Source organism: Podarcis tiliguerta (genome assembly GCF_965153285.1).
Source record: "Podarcis tiliguerta genome assembly, chromosome: 1".
Classification (NCBI taxonomy): Eukaryota; Metazoa; Chordata; class Lepidosauria; order Squamata; family Lacertidae; genus Podarcis; species Podarcis tiliguerta.
This window is the reverse complement of record NC_139534.1, coordinates 95,069,292-95,088,622: the sequence shown is the minus strand read 5'-3', so window position 1 is coordinate 95,088,622 and position 19,331 is coordinate 95,069,292. Positions and strand designations below refer to the sequence as shown.

The following is a 19,331-nucleotide window of genomic DNA, read 5'->3' as shown; positions in this document are numbered from 1 at the left end:
TTTATCTAAATAAACACTACCCCATAACCACTTCAAAAAGGCCATAATGCCAATGGTCAAAATTTACTGAGGGGAAAGGGGGATTTGGAATCGGGCTACAGAAATGGAAACCATAGGCGGGGGGGGGGAGGGTCATCTTCAACCCCTCTCAGATTTGTTCTCCCTTTTCTCTTTAAATTGGGACATTCACATCCCTATCTTTATAATCTTTGGGGTGGACCTTGCATTCACAGAGGCTTCCCACAGCCACATTGGTGGGTAGTGCCCAAAGGGATTTAAAAAACAGCTTTTGCTTTCTTACAAGAAATAATGAAAATGTTGATAGCTGACCAAAATAAAAATGGAAAGCACAAGACTTGATCTGCCTCTGTAATTAATACACTGTTTGTAACTAGTGATAGCCCCTAATAGTGAACTGTAGACCTATCTGGCCAGCTCAGCGACCTGCTTTTCTTCACAAACTCCTGTGAAGGACTGAGGTGATAAATATCTAGGATGTGCAACTGTAAGGCTTGGTAGCATTGTTTACCTCACTGCCCAACATGGAGGTTCATGTCAAGAGGCAGAGGGACAAGGCAGCAGGGAGGTCAGCGTGATACGGGCACAGCTTTTGGCATATCAGATTTAAAATATGCTTTAAAGTATGTTTGATTGACTTCGTAATGAGGAGCCAGTGTAATTGTACTCTGTGCCGAGTGCTCAGAAGAAGCAAAAAATCACTTAACTTTCAAAATGTGACATGGAAAATATTCCACTTCACTTCAGACAGAGTTTTGTAATCTTTGCAAATATTCTTAATATTTTTGTTCTGACTGCAAACATTCACACAGCAATCTCCAACAGCTTGCGATGGCATAGTATAACAGCATCCCTAAGGAATATAGTGAAATTTCATTTCATTTTATCTGAACATGACAGTGTTATCTCCTTAGTCTTAAATTGACAATGAAATGTGACAGCTATAATCCACTCAAGTGAAAAAGAGAATTAAGACAACAATTATTAAATTGTCTTCTTTTGTAATGCATTTCTTTTTCCAGAAAAGCTTAATCTCCCCCTTTTTTTTCAGTCACACAATTGCCTTTGGGTAGAATTGCCTTTGGGTTGTATCAAGTAACTGAAGGCATGTGTTGAAGGCAACTCGCACAATGATCCCTCTTTCCCTCAGCTCTGCTTATGCAAGGCTCTTTTGGCCAGTCCACAATGTTCAGGAGTGGGGACCATGCCTCAAGGGAGGCTTTTCAGGGGCCTCAGAGCGAGTGGAGGGGAAGATCAATTATGCAAGCTGTGTTCTATTCATGCAACCATTTAATTCAACCTTTTGAGTGCAATTTAGCAAAAAGTAGCCGTGCCTTGGTCCAGTAGAAATCAATGGATCATTGACACACAAATAACTGCTTATGCCCTGCTGATTTAAACAGGACTTGAACATCACAGTCTCTCCCTAGACTGCTCCCTTTAACTGCAGAGACCAGGAAGGAAAAGGGTTTTATTAAGTAATTCCTGTTCTTCAGAATGAATCATACACTGAGGAAAAAATACTCCTGTTCCCACTGTTCAGTTCTATACTGCTAACATTAAATGGCTTTTAAATAACATCCAGCATGTTGCAGAAATGATTTCCATAGTTATAGTCACTTTTAGTTGTGTGTCAACTTGGGCAATTATCAATCAAATCTCTGAATGTCACATGACACTTGGGACACTGTTTCCTGCTTAATTCAGAAGTGTGTGACTGTCCTCCATACATTTCTAGTTCACAATCTCATCTAATGCATGCTTACTCCAATGTATTCTTTAGCAATGATAAAAAATGCACTTTGCCTTTTTATGCTTTCGTTTGTGAAGTTGTGAAATATCCTAGATTTTAAAACGCTTGTGCCTTCCAGATTATGTGTTCCTTATGTTCATCTCACCCCCTCCTTGTTTTTTCTTCTTCTGTGACATGAAGGAAAAACTGGATTCTGCTCACAAACGTGACATAGATGGCATGGGAGTTCCTGAAATAAAGTACGGCGATTCTGTTTGTTTTGTGCAACATGTAACCAGCACTTTGTGGCTCACTTACAAAGCACAGGATGCTAAAACAACTCGTTTAGGACCACTAAAAAGAAAGGTAAATATTGTATTGTATTGTGCTTTGTTTTCTTTTCTTTTCTAAGATACACTCATCCAAATTAAAGATGTTGAATAATGCCATAATTCTTTGGAGATAAGGATTGGAGAAACACAAGCCTTTAAGATGTGGTGAATATGTTCACCGTTTTTATGTTTTGATAAGTGCTCCAGCAGCAAGGTGTCTGCGTGCATGAATGCCCAGGGACCCATGTGGCTGGATGCCCAAATGTGAGATGCAGGGAGTTCTCTTTGTGGTTCTGCTGCAATGTAGAGCTGTTACACAGCAGGGGATTTTGCAGGTGGAGCTTTCGGGTGCTGCGTCCACTTGTCTCCTAACATGCTTGTATTGATGTAGTATCTGTACTTGGCCTTCTGCGTGTTACTAGCATGGTGCCAGGATCAAAATATTTGATTTCAGTTCAATTTAAGTATGTGCCTCTGTGCATCAGCATGCACCCATGGGCTCCCTTCTGTAGAAATCCTTGACAAATGTTCAACGAATTGCATGTGCACAGCTGAGCCTTCCTAAAGCGTCCATGAGCAGCAGCTGCCTCATTTCCTTCAGCATTGTAAGTTGGTTTTGAAACTGTGTTTGGAACTCCCACTCATTCCTCTCTTTCTTTTAACCAGAGGCGTTAGATCTTAAAATACCAAGTGGAAACAGGGAAAGAAAATGCTTTGTTCTGTCTTCTGAGACACATCTCAGTTATTAAAACAACTGAAATAGTATATTATTCTTTATTTTGTGGATGTATATGACTGTATCTCATTTTTAAATTACTGTAAATTTTGGAATGAAGATCGTAGGCTTTAGATCTAAGATACTGCCCTGATCAACATTTTGGCTACATTCAGACACTATACTCTCTGACTATGGTTTGGAATATCAGGAGTGAGCCAACTTGCTCATGCCCAGATTAATAGGAAACTTCCCAGTCGGTAAAATAATTGTTTAGTGTGCTTTTTGATTTTTGGAAACTGTGGTTTGAAAAATCTCTCCAGACTAGGATTGTAAACAATGATTGGATGCTGGTTTAGAGGGATTTCTCAAGCCATTATTTACCTGCTTTGACATTACAATGAACTGAAGTTTGATAAGTATGGAAGTGTTGTATTAAGTCGTTGCACAACAGGAAGATTCTCACAGCTTGATTCCATTCCTCTAAGCCAGGCATGGCCAAACTTGGCCCTCCAGCTGTTTTGGGACTACAACTCCCATCATCCCTAACAGGACCAGTGGTCAGGGATGATGGGAACTGTACTCCCAAAACAGCTGGAGGGCCAAGTTTGGCCATGCCTGCTCTAAGCCATGGAGAACGACTTAGTTTTTCTCAGTTTCCCCACTTTTCTCAACTAACCATTCCAACTTGCTATTTGGTGTTCAAGCTAAATATATTATCCGTATTATTTAATATCATATGGATGTTATATTGTATGAATCTGTATAAGGACTGGCACTAGTCATTCCCGGTCCTCCCTCATAACATCAGTTTGTCATTCCTTTGGCAAGGTACATTGCACTTAAGAGCATGAAGGACAAAATATGCTCACTGTGTCATTATTGATTATTATAGGTTATATTACACCAAGAAGGACACATGGATGATGGTCTCACATTACAACGGTGTCAACATGAAGAATCCCAGGCTGCTCGAATCATTCGCAACACAACAAGATTATTTAGTCAGTTTATAAGGTATAGCACACCATCTCAGCTGTCACGCTGTTCCACAGTGATGTCTGCATAATTCTGTTTGCTCATATTCATCTCTTGTTATTTTAAGCTCTCCCCTCTCTGTTTTCTTCGCACTCTGACTTTAGAACAGGGGTGAGGAACCTTTTTGGCCTAGTGGGCCAGATCCTTATTGGTTCCCAACCCCATGGGACATCTTGGACAGATAGATGGGACAACCACCCCTGTAAATTGCATGATGTCATTGTGACATCAAATGATTGGCAGAGGTGTTGTCCTGCCCACTGTCAAAAGTCCCTTAAGCAGCACTTCCTAAGCCCCACAACTAGGGTTGGTGAAACTGCTTTCGGCAGGGATGGATTGTGTGATTGAGTTGCCCATAGGGAAACTCTGTCATGCAGCCAATTCAGCAGGCTTGAACTGATGAGCAGTTACTGGTTGTTTTTTTGCAGGAATTGACGGCTTATTCTGCAAAGCACGATGTATATCGATAGTGTTGTACAAACACTATAATAGTTACCCCAGCTTGAAGACTTTCAGTGTCTTCTCTGTCCACAGATTTGAGTTACAAGTTACTTTGAAGTAGACAAAATTAAAAATAATAATGTGTGGCACCTTAGAAGTGAACAAACTGATTATGGTGTATAAACTTTCATGGACACATGACGTGTAATCATAAATTCACTTGCATAGATTCACATGGCTGGGGCAGATATAGAGGAGTGGGGTCAGACTGGTAATTAAAACGCAAAAAGAACGGACAGTGGTCATTACTTTAAAGCTAAATAATTACAGTGAGCAAGACAGTGCTGGTATTAATACAAACATCCTGGCATTGGTAAGCTTATTAACACATGTAAGAGAGATGCTTTAGGCAATCTTTTTTCCTTCCAAATGAATTGTGCTTGAGGGTCCATCCTTTTCATCATGCTATAAGCCATTTAGCCCCCTTGTCTTTGTATTTTGAATGTAATGATCCCTGTATAAATCACATTTTTCTGAAGGGTGGTGAGGTGCTTCTCTGGTGCCTGAGTCTCTGGTCAATGATCCCATATGAAAGTTACACTCTCCCTTTTTAGACTATCCATTTCTGGACCAGGTAGTACCTAATACTCTGGGTGAAAGAGGTAAAGGTAAAAGTACCCCTGCCCGTACGGGCCAGTCGTGTCCGACTCTAGGGTTGCGTGCTCATCTCGCTCTAGAGGCCATGAGCCGTCCGAAGACACTTCCGGGTCACGTGGCCAGCGTGACGAAGCTGCTCTGGCAAGCCAGCGCGGCACACAGAAACGCCGTTTACCTTCCCGCTATAAAGCGGTTCCTATTTATCTACTTGCACTTAAGAGTGCTTTCGAACTGCTAGGTGGGCAGGAGCTGGGACCGAACGACGGGAGCGCACCCTGCCGCGGGGATTCGAACCGCCGACCATACAATCGGCAAGTCCTAGGCACTGAGGTTTTACCCACAGCGCCACCCGCGTCCCACGTGGGTGAAAGAGGAGCTATACTTAAAAACAGAAACAATGTTATAATTATGATTGTTTTGGTTAGTACTGATCATGATTGACCCTAATTTACTTATATTGCCTATTGATTCTTAGTGGAAACAACAGAACTTCAACTCCTATCACTCTGCCTATTGAAGAGGTACTGCAGACTCTGCAAGACTTGATAACATATTTTCTGCCTCCAGAAGAAGAGTTAGAACATGAAGATAAACAAAATAAGCTTCGTTCACTCAAGAACAGACAGAATCTATTCAAGGAAGAGGTTAGAAAAGCTTCAGAGTGTTTTTACTGCAATCCTGTCAAATGACCAACTCATCTCTGCAGATCAACCAAGGCTTCAACAAGAATATCAGCTGTAGAAGCTGGAAAATACCCCAGGGGTCCATTGGCTTCTGGGGACAGACCATCCTACTACGTTTATTCACCCTTGCAGAGTTAAACACATAGTTCAGCTGTGGAATTCACTACCCCAAGTTGTAACGATGGCCAGCAGCTTGGATGGCTTGAACAGGGGATTATACAGATTCATGGAGAATAGGACTATAGATGGCTGCTGGCCATGGTGTCTGCATACTACCTGCAGTTTCAAAGATAGTAAGCCTCTGAATACCAGTTGCTGGGGAAACAAGTGTAGAGAGTGCTGTTGTGCTCATGTCCTACTTGTGAGTGTCTGGTAGGCACCTGGTTGGCCACTGTGAGAACAGAACGCTTGTCTAGATGGGCATTTTGCTTGATCCAGCAGGGATCTTACTATATCCTTAGCGGAAAATGCTCACTCTGATTCTAAATCTCAACAGAAAGACCTGGAACCGATATAGTAATTCCTCTTTCCACTGATGTCAATGGGAGGGACAATTAACAAAGCAAAACGGAGGCACACAAAAAGGGAGTGTGCTTCTGCCCAACACCATCTAAGGTTAAAGTGTTTTATTTAACACAAATTCTTAATATGCCTCATTACTTAATTGTTCTGAGATTTCTAGTAGTTCCACAAAAAGGTGCTTTATAAATTTAGGGTGTCTGAAAATACTTAACTTTCAGAATTTGTTGTTGTTTAGTCGTTTCCGACTCTTCGTGGCCCCATGGACCAGAGCACACCAGGCACTCCTGTCTTCCACTGCCTCCCACAGTGGAATATTGACCTTTAAATAGTGATTAGCAATATTTTTTTTAAAAAAAAAAATAATTGTGTTGGGTAGAGTCCGTTTATAGTTCCAATATGGAAATCATAAAAAGGTGGTTGGTCATGCTCCATCTGTCATGTAGGATGTGATCATCATAGACACAGTGGACCTCTTTCAACGTCCTCCTCCCTGTCTTGGCAGCTCTTGACTGCTCATATGTACTGCTTAGAATGCTCCTGGCTATTACCCAGAAGAACCAAGCATGGTTTCCACAGAGCAATGAAATAATCTTGCTCCTTATGTTCAGGCTGCTTATTTTCTAAGGACTCATCTACACATCCATTTATCCCTTGGCTTTCCCCCAGGAAAACCCATGGTTTAGCACTGAATCAGAACAAACAGCCACCAGCTTTTCTAAGGATTACCATTTGTTTTGATTTAGTGCTAAACAGTGGGCTTTCCAGGGGGAAATGGTGGGGCAAAGGCAAAACTGCTTGGACCCTTGCTTTCTAGGTATAGGACAAAGGGAAATGTGGATGAGCTCTCAGCCTGGGAGCATGAAACTGGGCCACTATATGTCACTGCATACAAGGAATAGGCCAGTGGGGGCCAAATGAGACACTGGCTACATCCCCACTCGTCTTTTAAAACACTATTATACCATTATTGAGAAATTCTGGGAACCTGTAGTTCATTAAGGGTGCTGACCTCACAGAGCTACAATTCCCAGCACCCTAAACAAACTATAGTTACCATAATTCTCTATGACTGTTAACATGGTATAATAATGCTTTAAAAATGTATGGTGTGGATGACTCTCTGGCATTTTTTTTTTTTTTTTTTTTTTTTGCTGAAAATCAACCATGTTTAACATGCACTGAGCTGCCATTAGCAATATAGGAGAGATTATATGTGGCACTATTAATGGCATACACAAGTCTTCCCAATTCAGGTCACCGTTGGGTATGTTACTTTGGGAAAGGGAAGAATCATATATACCCAGTAATTTTTTTAAGCTCCATATTGTATTTGAGATGCATTTTAAACACAAAGGAATAAATTTTTGCATATGCACATATATTTTTTATCTGATGTCTTTACAGGGGATGCTGGCACTGGTCTTGAACTGCATTGATCGTTTAAACGTCTACTATAGCACTGCTCACTTTACAGGGATTGGTAGAGAAGAAAATGGTGCGGCATGGAAAGAAATTCTGAATCTTCTTTACAAATTGCTAGGTTAGTTCTGCAGCTGGAGAGAGAGAGTGAGTGAGTGTGTGTGTGTGTGTGAGAGAGAGAGAGAGAGAGACAGAGAGAGCTGCTTGTGGACTTCCCATAATAATTTAGTTGGCTAGTATGGGACACAGACTGTCTCATTAGATGGGTCTGATCCATCAGGGGTCTTATGGTAGAATAATTTCCCTTATCAACAAATAACCTACGTATATTATTTACTTTATGTTGATGTATGCTATATGGCGCAGAGGCGCTAACTGACAGTTTGATACAAATACATTCAATGCAATATGAAGAGCTTCATAATCTTCATTTCAGAAATGGCCCACAAGCTCAGATCCTAATTATTCTAACATGTAATTAAAGATATTGTAATGTAGTTTTGCGTTTTGAAGAGCCTGTTCCACAAATCGCTGGGCTATTCCTACGTTTTATTGGGAAAGTGTCCCTTGCTTGTAAGATTCCAAAAGAATTAACTTGTCTATAGAGAGAGTCAAGGAAGGGAGATGAAAACAACTGAAGGCTCCTGCACCCAAATTATAAGAAAACCCACAAGACCATAATGGTGTGTGCCTGCTCATTAGGAAATCAAAAACACTTAACGCCCTGTTTCCACTTTAATTCTGGTGATATTTTCCTGGGCAGTACTGCCACCATCCTCACACTGAAGTTTTCCATCGGTCGTGGCTATGATAGATAGCAGACTATTGTGGAGCAGTGATTAAGTTCCCTTGTTTATCTCAGCCTTCTGAAGACTACTGACCTTTCCATGTACAGATGCTGCTGCTGCAGAATAATAATTATGTATTCTATAGTGCCTTTAAATTAGTGGGTGGACTTAAGGGCCACTTTTCAGCATTCTGTCAGCCTGCCTGCAGCTGTGGAAAATCCTCCCACTAGGATATGTGAGAAAATTAGAGGCAGCTTTAGAAGTGCCCTTTCCCCATCATAGCAAAGATCTTGGCTTTATTTAAACTGTTAATTAGTAGTGTGTGTGTGTGTGTGTGTGTGTGTGTGATAAACTATTGTCTATAAGGCCATGACATATAGCGGTGAAAAATAACATAGCTGTACTAGATCAGTGCTGTGGCCCAGTCTCCCTCACTGAGAAGTCCCTCTCCCACTTAATCTAAAAATACATTTGTAATGCCAACAGCAATTTCAAAAATTGCTGTTATTCTTGCTATTTATTGAGGACTGGAAGAGCTTACAGTGTTTTCTGTTCTCAATGTTTATATGAAAATTGTGCATTAGACATCAGGCAATGTAAGCAGTATATAAGTACGTTTAGTTTGTCAGATCTATAAGTGATGGCTCGATGATATCAAATGGTTATCCAGTGTCAGTAACTTTTGATACCTACTGGGACTTTAATATTGGAATGCTCCAATAAACCATTACCAATTCCTTGTCCACTTAGGCCCATAGTCACTGAAATCAGTGGAGCTTATATGCCCACAGCATTGTTCTATAAGTCATGTTAATTATAACTGGTTAGGTAGTGAAATATCTGCAGGCATTTGGTAGAGAGATGACAGTCTTTTTTTTTTAATACCTCTAAAGCATTTCAACTCAGAATTGACCCTTCATCTCACATTTTTCTTTCAGCTGCTCTCATTCGTGGTAACAGAAATAATTGTGCTCAGTTTTCAAATAATCTTGATTGGCTAATTAGTAAATTAGATAGACTAGAATCTTCCTCAGGTAAGATGTTTCATTTTATATAAATCAGCTACCAGTTTTAATGTGTGTATACAGTCTACAGGCCATTTATACAATGTCTAAAGAGTATCATACATGCTTCAGATAATCTGCTATTGACTCAGAGTGGTTTCATACAGATAATATATTTCAATAGGATACTTTTCTGCCCCTCCCTGCTCTACTCATACCTGTGACTTGCCAATGTGCTATTATTCCTTCTGATAGCCTCTGAAAAGACCACTGGCGACTCTGACTGTATTTAAAGATATTAGTTTCAATTGTACTGAGTATTTATTAGTTAATCTACAATTCTACATAGAAAATGTGAATTAATAAATATCTGTGGTTACATACTCATTCAACATATTTAAATAGCAAGGTTATATGCTTCTTAAATGTGGACATTTTATTATGTTTTCTGAAGTGCAAAATGCAACCCATATTGATGGATCAGTTTCAAAAGCGGCCTCCAATTGAACCTTGTTCTTCATTTACGACTTTGCTGCTTTCTGATAAAGACACTGTTTGAATAGAAGTATTTATATTTCCCCTATATTGTGTGTTTAGTAATTTATTGCTTTTTGAAAATTGAGAGCTAAGTTAAATATTTTTTCTTCTCCCCAAAGCCTATTTCAGTAACTTCATCATTTATAGGCTAGAGAGATAATAGACTAAGAATGTGGAGGTATTTTCTTCCTTTGCCTTAAGATGTTATTTTCTTCAGTCTTTGAATTTTGTGCAGTACGCTGTCTCCTTAAGATGTTAAGATGATGTGTGTGCCTGTGGCATTCGTACAGGTATTTTGGAGGTGTTGCACTGCATCCTGATTGAAAGCCCAGAGGCTTTAAATTTGATAGAAGAAGGCCACATCAAGTCTATCATCTCGCTGCTGGATAAGCATGGGCGCAACCATAAGGTATGCTTGGCAAAAGCAAGATGTGTCATTAACCTGCAGACGAAACACATGGGTCTTTATAATATCTCCCGTATAATGTGTTAAAAAAAGAAGCAACCACATAATGAAAACCTGTACGTTTGCAAACAAAGTACAAGTGTGAATTCAAAATATAGATACGTTTCTCTGTTTATGCTAAAGCTTAATTCCTTAGATAATGTTCTAGTGCACTATAAGCAAACACTGAGCCAATGCAGACATAATGCTCTCCTGTCTACATTCTGGTTTCAGGGGATGTGTGCTGATTGCCACAGTTACAGTCCCTGGATTATTACAGCCATGGGTGCAAATCCCCTTGCCCATTACAAATGTTAAGCAGTTTGTAGACACCTTCAGCCAAGGACCTGAAATTCAGTACAAAACCACACTTCAGTTCCTGATTTAAGTGAAAATCCTGTTCACTTTTAGTTATTGCCTGTGCTAATGAACTATTCTACTACGGTTAAGTGGAAGAAATAATTTTCTCTAGGGAAGGGAGATCCAAGAGGAGAGGGCACACATTTATGGATCTGATACCTGATTTATAAATGGGTGTTTAAAAAACACCATTGTGTCTGCACTGGCTTTGATATGGTCATTTTTAAGCCATATGCTCTGTGAGCCATATGCAGCACCTGTAGCCTCTTCATCCACTGGCTCGTTTCCTCTTCCAGGTCCTGCCCACATCCCTCATCCCTCAACCCACACGCTCCACAGCCCCATTTCCTCCACTCCAACCACCAGGATGAGTTTGGAAGCGTTCACTTCCCCTTTGATTAATCACAGCTTGTCATTTTGTCTAAAACCAGCAAATGAAATGCTCAGCTGGATTTAATCAACACAGAAAACGTTTTTGCTAGTGGAGGGGAAGAGTAGCACGTGAGCCTAAGTCTCACTGTGGCTCCTTTGTGACATGGCAAACCATGGTTTATTTTGATGTTCAAAGTGGCCGATTGTTTCAGATTGTTTCCCTTAGAATTAAAATTATAAGTTATAAGAGCTTGAGCCAGTGTCGTGTCATGTACTGAATGTAGCAAGGCTAGCTTCTAATAATGTCTTCCAGGTTCTCGATGTGCTTTGTTCTCTTTGTCTTTGTAATGGAGTAGCGGTGCGCGCTAATCAGAACTTAATCTGTGACAATCTCCTTCCTCGAAGAGATCTGCTCTTGCAAACACGGCTTGTGAATGATGTGACAAGGTAGGATCGGTGGCATGTGACTGTGTGTTCTTTATTAGATTTTACCTAATGAAAGGTCTCTATAACAGTCCCAGCCTTCTTGTTGTCTTGCCTATGCACTCTCCTGGTAAGAGGCATCAGTAATGCCTATGTATGTCAGGGATCATCTCACCATGCCAACTGCTCCTAATGTGCAGTGTGATCCTGAGCATGTTTTCACAGCTCAAAGGGATTTTCATGTGAATGACACATAGTCCATTGATGTGACATATGAGACTACCACCTTGCTGAAGCTGTAGAAGTCTGTGTCTTGTCAATGGCTGGATGAGCGCCTGCCTGGGAACCAATATGTATATTGCTTTGGGTTCCATGATGGAAGGTGGGTTATACTGTATGTCTACAGTATATAGTAATTTAGTAATACAGTATACAGTATTTTTGGGACACGGGTGGCGCTGTGGGTTAAACCACAGAGCCTAGGACTTGCCGATCAGAAGGTCGGCGGTTTGAATCCCCGTGACGGGGTGAGCTCCCATTGCTTGGTCCCTGCTCCTGCCAACCTAGCAGTTCGAAAGCACCTCAAAGTGCAAGTAGATAAATAGGTACCGCTCCGGTGGGAAGGTAAACGGCATTTCCGTGCGCTGCTCTGGTTCGCCAGAAGCAGCTTAGTCATGCTGGCCACATGACCCGGAAGCTGTATGCCGGCTCCCTCGGCCAATAAAGCGAGATGAGCGCCGCAACCCCAGAGTCGGTCACGACTGGACCTAATGGTCAGGGGTCCCTTTACCTTTATACAGTATTTAGTAATATACTAAATATTTAAGTGTACCACAGCAGCCTCAGATTTCTTTGTACTCTTATCTCAGTGGATCAGGGTCACTTATGTTGCATCCTGACAATGACACTTTATGGAAGAGGAAGCTAAGAAATGGTGACTTGACTAAAAGTATCCAGTGAACATGATGGTGGGGCAGGTATTTGATCATGGGCCTGGTTAATACAAAAGCAGCATTATATCAGCAGCACCACATTGTCTTCTGCATTTTTCAAACTTTTAGTTGAGTACCCCAAGCACAAAACTGCTTACCCTGCGAACAACGATATTATTATTAAAATTATGTGCATTACCAAATGTTGCCTGTTAGGTAACTCTGAAACAGTTTTTTCTTATATGATTTCTCTACTATTTTTAATTTTATCTGGATAAATATACTATTCATAATTATTAAGGTTTTCCCCAATGTGGGAATCCAAAGATGACATAATACTGTGCATTTTACACACTCTTTGTTCTCTGTTCTCTTTTAGCATGAGGCCAAACATATTTCTTGGAATTGCTGATGGCTCAGCACAATATAAGAAATGGTACTTTGAACTAATAATTGATCAAGTAGATCCATTTTTGACGGCAAAACCTACACACCTACGGGTTGGCTGGGCCTCAGCTTTAGGCTATGCTCCTTATCCTGGAGGTGGGGAAGGCTGGGGAGGCAACGGTGTTGGTGATGACCTATACTCATATGGCTTTGATGGACTTCATCTATGGTCTGGTGAGAACTAACTTAAAACTCTGAACAGGAGGAAACAATGTCAATGTTCTCAAAGTAGGGAGTTGTTTTTTTAATGAAACATGTTGGCCCTCTTAAAAGCACCTCTTTAGCTCTTCAAGTGCCAAGAGTAACAGATTAATGCTGACAGTAAGCTAGCAGCAGGCACAAAAGAATTAAAGTGATATCCAATGTCAGTTCATTGATTTAAATTGGTCCACTCAGAATATGACCTGAACATTGGATGCAGAGCCTTTATAATGTGTTAGGCTAGGTTTTTTTCCCCTTTTGTTTTGTTGTGCTTACATTCCACATGCAAACCCAATTTAAATTCAGGGGAGTTGTATAGGAGAACTCCTTTGTTGTGTTAAATCAAATGGAAAATTGAGCATTTTAAAAGTGCATGCTATTTGAAATTGAATAACAGGAAGGGAGATAATGAGTTTTCTTTGTATAAGACTGTTCTCTCCAAGCCGTAATTCAAAAATACATTTTTGCTTTTACTATAATTAGTAACATTCATGCGAACAGAATAATATATTTTATATATAGCCTCAATTTAGAAAGATTTCAAAAATCCCTGTTGAAGATTATGGGACGTAGACAATACAGAATGAAGTGGCATTGTAGTGAAGTTTTGAACTTCTTGTATGAATAGAAATATACTATTCATGCCTGATGAGGATGTTCAATGCATATTACTGAAACATTAATACTCTTTTTCTTACAATTAGTTGAAGTCTTATTTATATGCTATGTTTTGTTACAGAAAAGCTCTTTCCGCAAGAGCACCATGATCTATATTTATTTATTAAATTTCTATACTGTGCTTCATTCCAACACCTCACATTGGTTTTTACAAGAAAAGCTATGCAATAATAAAAATACAGTAACCTCCCGCAAAGCATTTATAAAATAAACAGAATAAAAAAGGAGGTGGGTGGAGCAGCAAGGTCGAGAAATATGAAGGGCTGAAGAAGAATGATTATTGTTCTTTGACAAATAATGGAATAAGGCAAGAACAGAAGATAAAAAATAACTTGAAGTTCATGAAGTGTGGACATGTCAGAATGTGTAGGCCAAAATAGAAGGACATAATTTCCAGCTGTGGATGTTTGCTTTGTTTAAGCATTGTTCTCTAATTTATGAGCTTTGATCATACGTCTCATTTGTTTGCCTATTAAATTAGAAGCATATGGACGAGAAATGAAGGAGCAAGGTCATTTGGGGAAGTTCTTTTATTTTAAGCAAGGTTATATTTTGAGTTCGGAAGAAAACAATGAGCTTTGAAATGCCACCCCCCAAAAAATCACATAAGTCTTTGCAAATATGGTTTCAAAGTCAAAAACTTGTCTTTCTGTGAATGCCTGCTTATTAGGTCGAGTGCCCAGAGCGGTGGCATCTGTCAATCAGCATTTGCTAGCATCTGAGGACGTGGTCAGCTGCTGCTTGGATTTAGGGGCACCCAGCATTTCTTTCCGCATTAATGGGCAGCCTGTGCAAGGAATGTTTGAGAACTTCAACACGGATGGACTTTTTTTCCCTGTGGTGAGCTTCTCAGCTGGTGTCAAGTAAGTAGACCCTTCTTTCAGATAACACTTTGTGTTTTGCCAAGCTGTTTTATTGAATGCTGCCAAATGTGGTCATGGCATCCTTCTCCCGAGGTCCTTTGCAGCTGTCACTCCTGAAGAGAAAAACAATTTTATGTTGAAACCCTGACTCATAGATAATGGACAATGAAGTATAGAGTCTTTGACACCTCTCGCCTTTGGTTTGAACTCTTCCCAGGTTGGCACTGAGCAAAGCCACTTTTATTTAATGATTTCTTTTCCTCCCATGACCTATGTGGAATGATTTAGGTCTCTGTCATTTATCAATGGATAAGTGTCTACACATAGCACCACACTTGGCATTAACTGAGATCTTTGTTGGCAGCAGCAACAAGAGGTCATACTCTCGTCTCACCTAAAAATATTTAAGGAACAATGATGAATCAGTATGACTTATATTTCACTGCTCAGTTGCATAAAACAATACAGAGGTGTTGACTTGGTACCTTTTCCAAGCTCTAATGCATTTTTTATATAATAATCATTTCAAAAATCCCTCCTTTTAATTCTTTTTTTTTTTTACATCCACTTACTAAACCAGTGATAGTCAAGGTAGTGACTTCCAGCTATTGTTTGTTTGTAACTCCCATCAGCCCTAGTGAGCATAGCCATTGGTCCGAGAGTTGTATTGGATAGGAGTTGTAACCCAACAACATCTGGAGGGCACAATGTTACCTACCCTTGCTCTGAACAGTTTGGAACAATGATATCTGAAGACTATCTTCTCCCAAATGGACCTGTTCACACACTTCAGTCTTCAGAGAAGAGTGTACGTCCCATCTACAGCTGAGGTCTGATTCGTGGGTTTGATGGACAGGGCTTTCTTGATAGTGGCACCCAAGTTATGGACAATATTGCCCTAAGAATTTTGTTGGGTCCCTCCTCTGTATGTCTTCAGGTGCAAATTAAAAATATGTTTCTTTAGATTGACTTTAGATTTCAGTGAGTTCATTATTTACTTGCAATGCTTTAATATTCAATTCTCTTCCTGCTCTTGTATATGATATTTTCCTCTGTATCTTTCCTCTGTTACTGCCAATATTCATAAAAGTTTTCTTGAGGTGCTTTGCCATTTTGGGGCCTCCATTGTGGAGCCGAAAGGCAGGATAATTAATATGTGACTATAAACAAATAAATAGTCACATACACTAGAATCTGCATGAAAGGGAAACTAAGAGATGAATCAAAATGTTTTGGAAAAACTATTAGAAGACAGAGAAGACTTCCTGCATTTGTAGATCATCTCTGAGGTAAACCTAGAAGAAAATGAATCCCAGAAGCACAGGGGAGTGAAGAACATTTCAAAGGATTGGGGTAAATCATTTTGTTGACTCTTCATCTACTAAGTAGTTAGGCAGACAGTCTGTGACTCTCCGTGACAAACAAATACAGTGGTGCCTCGCAAGCCGAAAAGAATCCGTTCCGCGAGTCTCTTCGTCTTGCGGTTTTTTTCGTCTTGCGAAGCAAGCCCATTAGCGGATTAGCGCTATTAGCGGTTTAGCGGCTATTAGCGGCTATTAAAGGCTTAAGGGATTAGCGGATTAGCTGCTAAAAGGCTATTAGCGGCTATTAAAGGCTTAAGGGATTAGCGGATTAGCTGCTAAAAGGCTATTAGCGGCTTAGATCAGCTGATAAGTGGCTTAGATCAGCTGTTAAGCGGCTTAGCGATCAGCTGTTAAGCGGCTTAGCGAACAACTGTTAAGCGGCTTAGGGGCTTGGGAAAAGGGGGGGGAGGGGGAAAAACCCCAGGAATCGCAAGACATTTCCGTCTTGCGAAGCAAGCCCATAGCAAATTCGTTTTGCGAAGCACCTCCAAAACGGAAAACCCTTTCGTCTAGCGGGTTTTCCGTCTTGCGAGGCTTTTGTCTTGCGGGGCACCGCTGTATATGAATCAGCCCAAGAATTCTTTCATGTGCCAGCGAAGTCTGTATGTGGTAGCTTTGCCACTTCATTTCCACCTTAGAAACCATTTGTCTGAATCAACTCAAGGGTAAAAAAAATCTCCAGTATTATTCAGCAAATCATACCTACTATGGTAACTGTTAAGATCTTCACATATGTGTTACTTCAACCAAATGACTTTATACAGGAAAATGAAGTAGTAAACTTGCTACTGGTAAACTATATATCTCAAAAATAAATGTATGAAGCTTGAGTAATATGTTCAAGTTCCCATGTGGGTGATTATTTGAAACCCAACCACAGCTAAAATGAGTCAAGCAGTACCTTGAGGCTCTTTCCCCATGCAGTTTAACCATTTCAACCACAGTGGGATAAGCTACCAAAACAGGATTTGCAGTGATATGGCCTAAAATTGTCAGATTTTCTTGAAGAGCTTGAATGTGTGTATGGATTAAATGAGACCTGAAAACCTACAATTGTAAACAACTACTTGCCTATGCCAAATAAGATGCGCCTCCATGTGAGCAAAGAGGATTTTTTTTTTTTTTGTAAAGAACTGGAACTTCCTTTCATTCTTTTCATGTGTGGAAGATTATTTTCACTATCCAAAGGCAGGTGAGTAAAAAATGGTAGACTTATTTTCAAGGTTGTCTGAAAAGTGAACATGCAGAGCAATACTAAGCATGCTTACTCAGGAGTTAGACTTACTATGTTAAATGGGGCTTAATTCCTAGTAAGTGTGTTTTAAATAAACCACAGATTTGCAAATCTGTTTGAAATAGTTTAGAAAACAGTTTGAAAGTACAGGATTATGCAGATCTTCCTGAAAAGAGGAATATTGTGTTGAGAGCCAGTGTGGTGTAGTGGTTAAGAGCAATAGACTCGTAATCTGGTGAACCGGGTTCGCTTCCCCGCTCCTCCACATGAAGCTGCTGGGTGACCTTGGGCCAGTCACACTTCTTTGAAGTCTCTCAGCCCCACTCACCTCACAGAGTGTTTGTTGTGGGGGAGGAAGGGAAAGGAGATTGTTAGCCGCTTTGAGACTCCTTAGGGTAGTGATAAAGCGGGGTATCAAATCCAAACTCCTCTTCTTCTTCTTCTTGTGTTGTAAGTAAGGATTCTTTGCAGATAATTCAGAAGTTGTTACTAATGCAGAATTTGGATGCCAGAATGCTTACAGGCACAACTGAGAGGGCTTATGTAACACACATTTTGACAGAACTGCACTGATTACCTGTTTTATAGCGTTTTATAAAATTACGCATGGTATGGAGAAACATTTTTCCTCCTTTCTCATAACACTAAAATTTATGGTCACCTGATGAAACTGAATATTGGAAGATTCAGGACAGATAGAGTACTTATTAACATACTGGATAGTTACAACTATGGACTGACTTCTACAGGAGACAATTTCATGGGGGTGGAGAGGGAAGAAAGCCCTGACACAATCTGAAGTCTTTCCACGAGGCTTCCACTGATGGCACTCACTTGTTGAATCCCTGCCTCACAAAGCAGAACATAATTCTGAAAACATAAAAATCCTGTCTCAATCATAAATGTATTTTGTGATGATGAAGTTGTATATTGAATTGTGTTGAAAAGGAGTTCAGTTACATCATAATATAAGTACTGTAAAGGTATGTTCAATTTCCTTAGATACCATTAAGTCTCACATATAAAACAAAGAAGGTTCTTAATATTTGAAGCACATCTGCCTGAGAATATATAAATTTGAATATAATTGCATTGATTGCAGAGACACAGACCCAAGGCTAAAATGAAATTAGCGCTAGCAGATTCCTCTGCTTCTTGCTAAGAGAGGGTTCATGAAGCTCAAGGGTCCAGATGTGTTGACATGAAACGTCAACATCTTTGAAATAAATGGCTGGTGCTCTTTGTAATTGAACAGGTGGTGTGTTAAATAGTGGTGCTGCAGGGCTGCCTGTATCTGAAAACTCACACTGTGTCACAGAAAAAACAATATTAGGCATTTGACATATTCCTGAAACTCATCCTAGGAAAATTATGTAAAATGGCTAGAGATGTCATTGCAGCTGCTCAGGCAGTTGGAGAAAAGGCCTAACAAAATGTGTTGAAATGAATGTTATTATAATTTGTGTCAGTTCAGCAGTGAACTGATATTCTATATTAGTTAAATATTGTGTATAACTACTTGAATAAATGTTGACTCAGTAGTCTTGTACTTCTCAAATGAACTTGTAGTTGATGAGAACATGTCAGTGTCAGAACCTCTGCTCACTTTGCATCTGCTCCTTTATTGCTGATTGAAAGAAAATAGTACAGTACTGTAGAGCCAGAACGAGGAATCTTGTTGTACCATCACTCCCACTGTCCAGCCACCGCTGTGACCGGGCTGGTGGAGGCAGTCTCTGGTTTGTGTTGCAGAATCCCAAGACTGGTTCTGGAGGACTTCAGTGTCCATGTTGATGCTGACTTGTCTGGGCCAGTTCAAGAGCTCATGGCTGCCCTGAAAACCATCCAACACATTCTGTAGATCATACCCTAGACCTGGTTTTCACTTCAGACATCATTACGAAAGACCCAGTTGTATATTGTCCATTGTCATGGAAGGATTACTCCCTCATGAGCTTTGGATTGGCTGTGACTGACACCCACCCACCCACACCCATCCACACATGTGTGTGTGTGTTGGTTGGTTAGATTGATCCACCCCCAGAGACTGATGAAATCTGAGGTATTTCTGGATACTCTGGGGTATTTTCCAGGCAGCATAATGGATGCTACTGTTCAAGCCCTAG

General features: G+C 40.3%; 1 protein-coding gene across 1 annotated transcript in view; it reads left to right on the top strand.

The window, feature by feature from the left end:
- RYR3 (ryanodine receptor 3) overlaps positions 1–19,331 on the top strand; it is a 255,484-nt gene that overhangs the window by 90,881 nt on the left and 145,272 nt on the right. Inside the window, exons 11-19 of the mRNA XM_083449419.1 lie at positions 1,952–2,116; positions 3,693–3,814; positions 5,409–5,577; positions 7,543–7,678; positions 9,284–9,379; positions 10,177–10,295; positions 11,377–11,510; positions 12,798–13,039; positions 14,415–14,607. Coding sequence (XP_083305545.1) covers positions 1,952–2,116; positions 3,693–3,814; positions 5,409–5,577; positions 7,543–7,678; positions 9,284–9,379; positions 10,177–10,295; positions 11,377–11,510; positions 12,798–13,039; positions 14,415–14,607 — 1,376 coding nt within the window. The remainder of the gene's footprint in view (positions 1–1,951; positions 2,117–3,692; positions 3,815–5,408; positions 5,578–7,542; positions 7,679–9,283; positions 9,380–10,176; positions 10,296–11,376; positions 11,511–12,797; positions 13,040–14,414; positions 14,608–19,331) is intronic.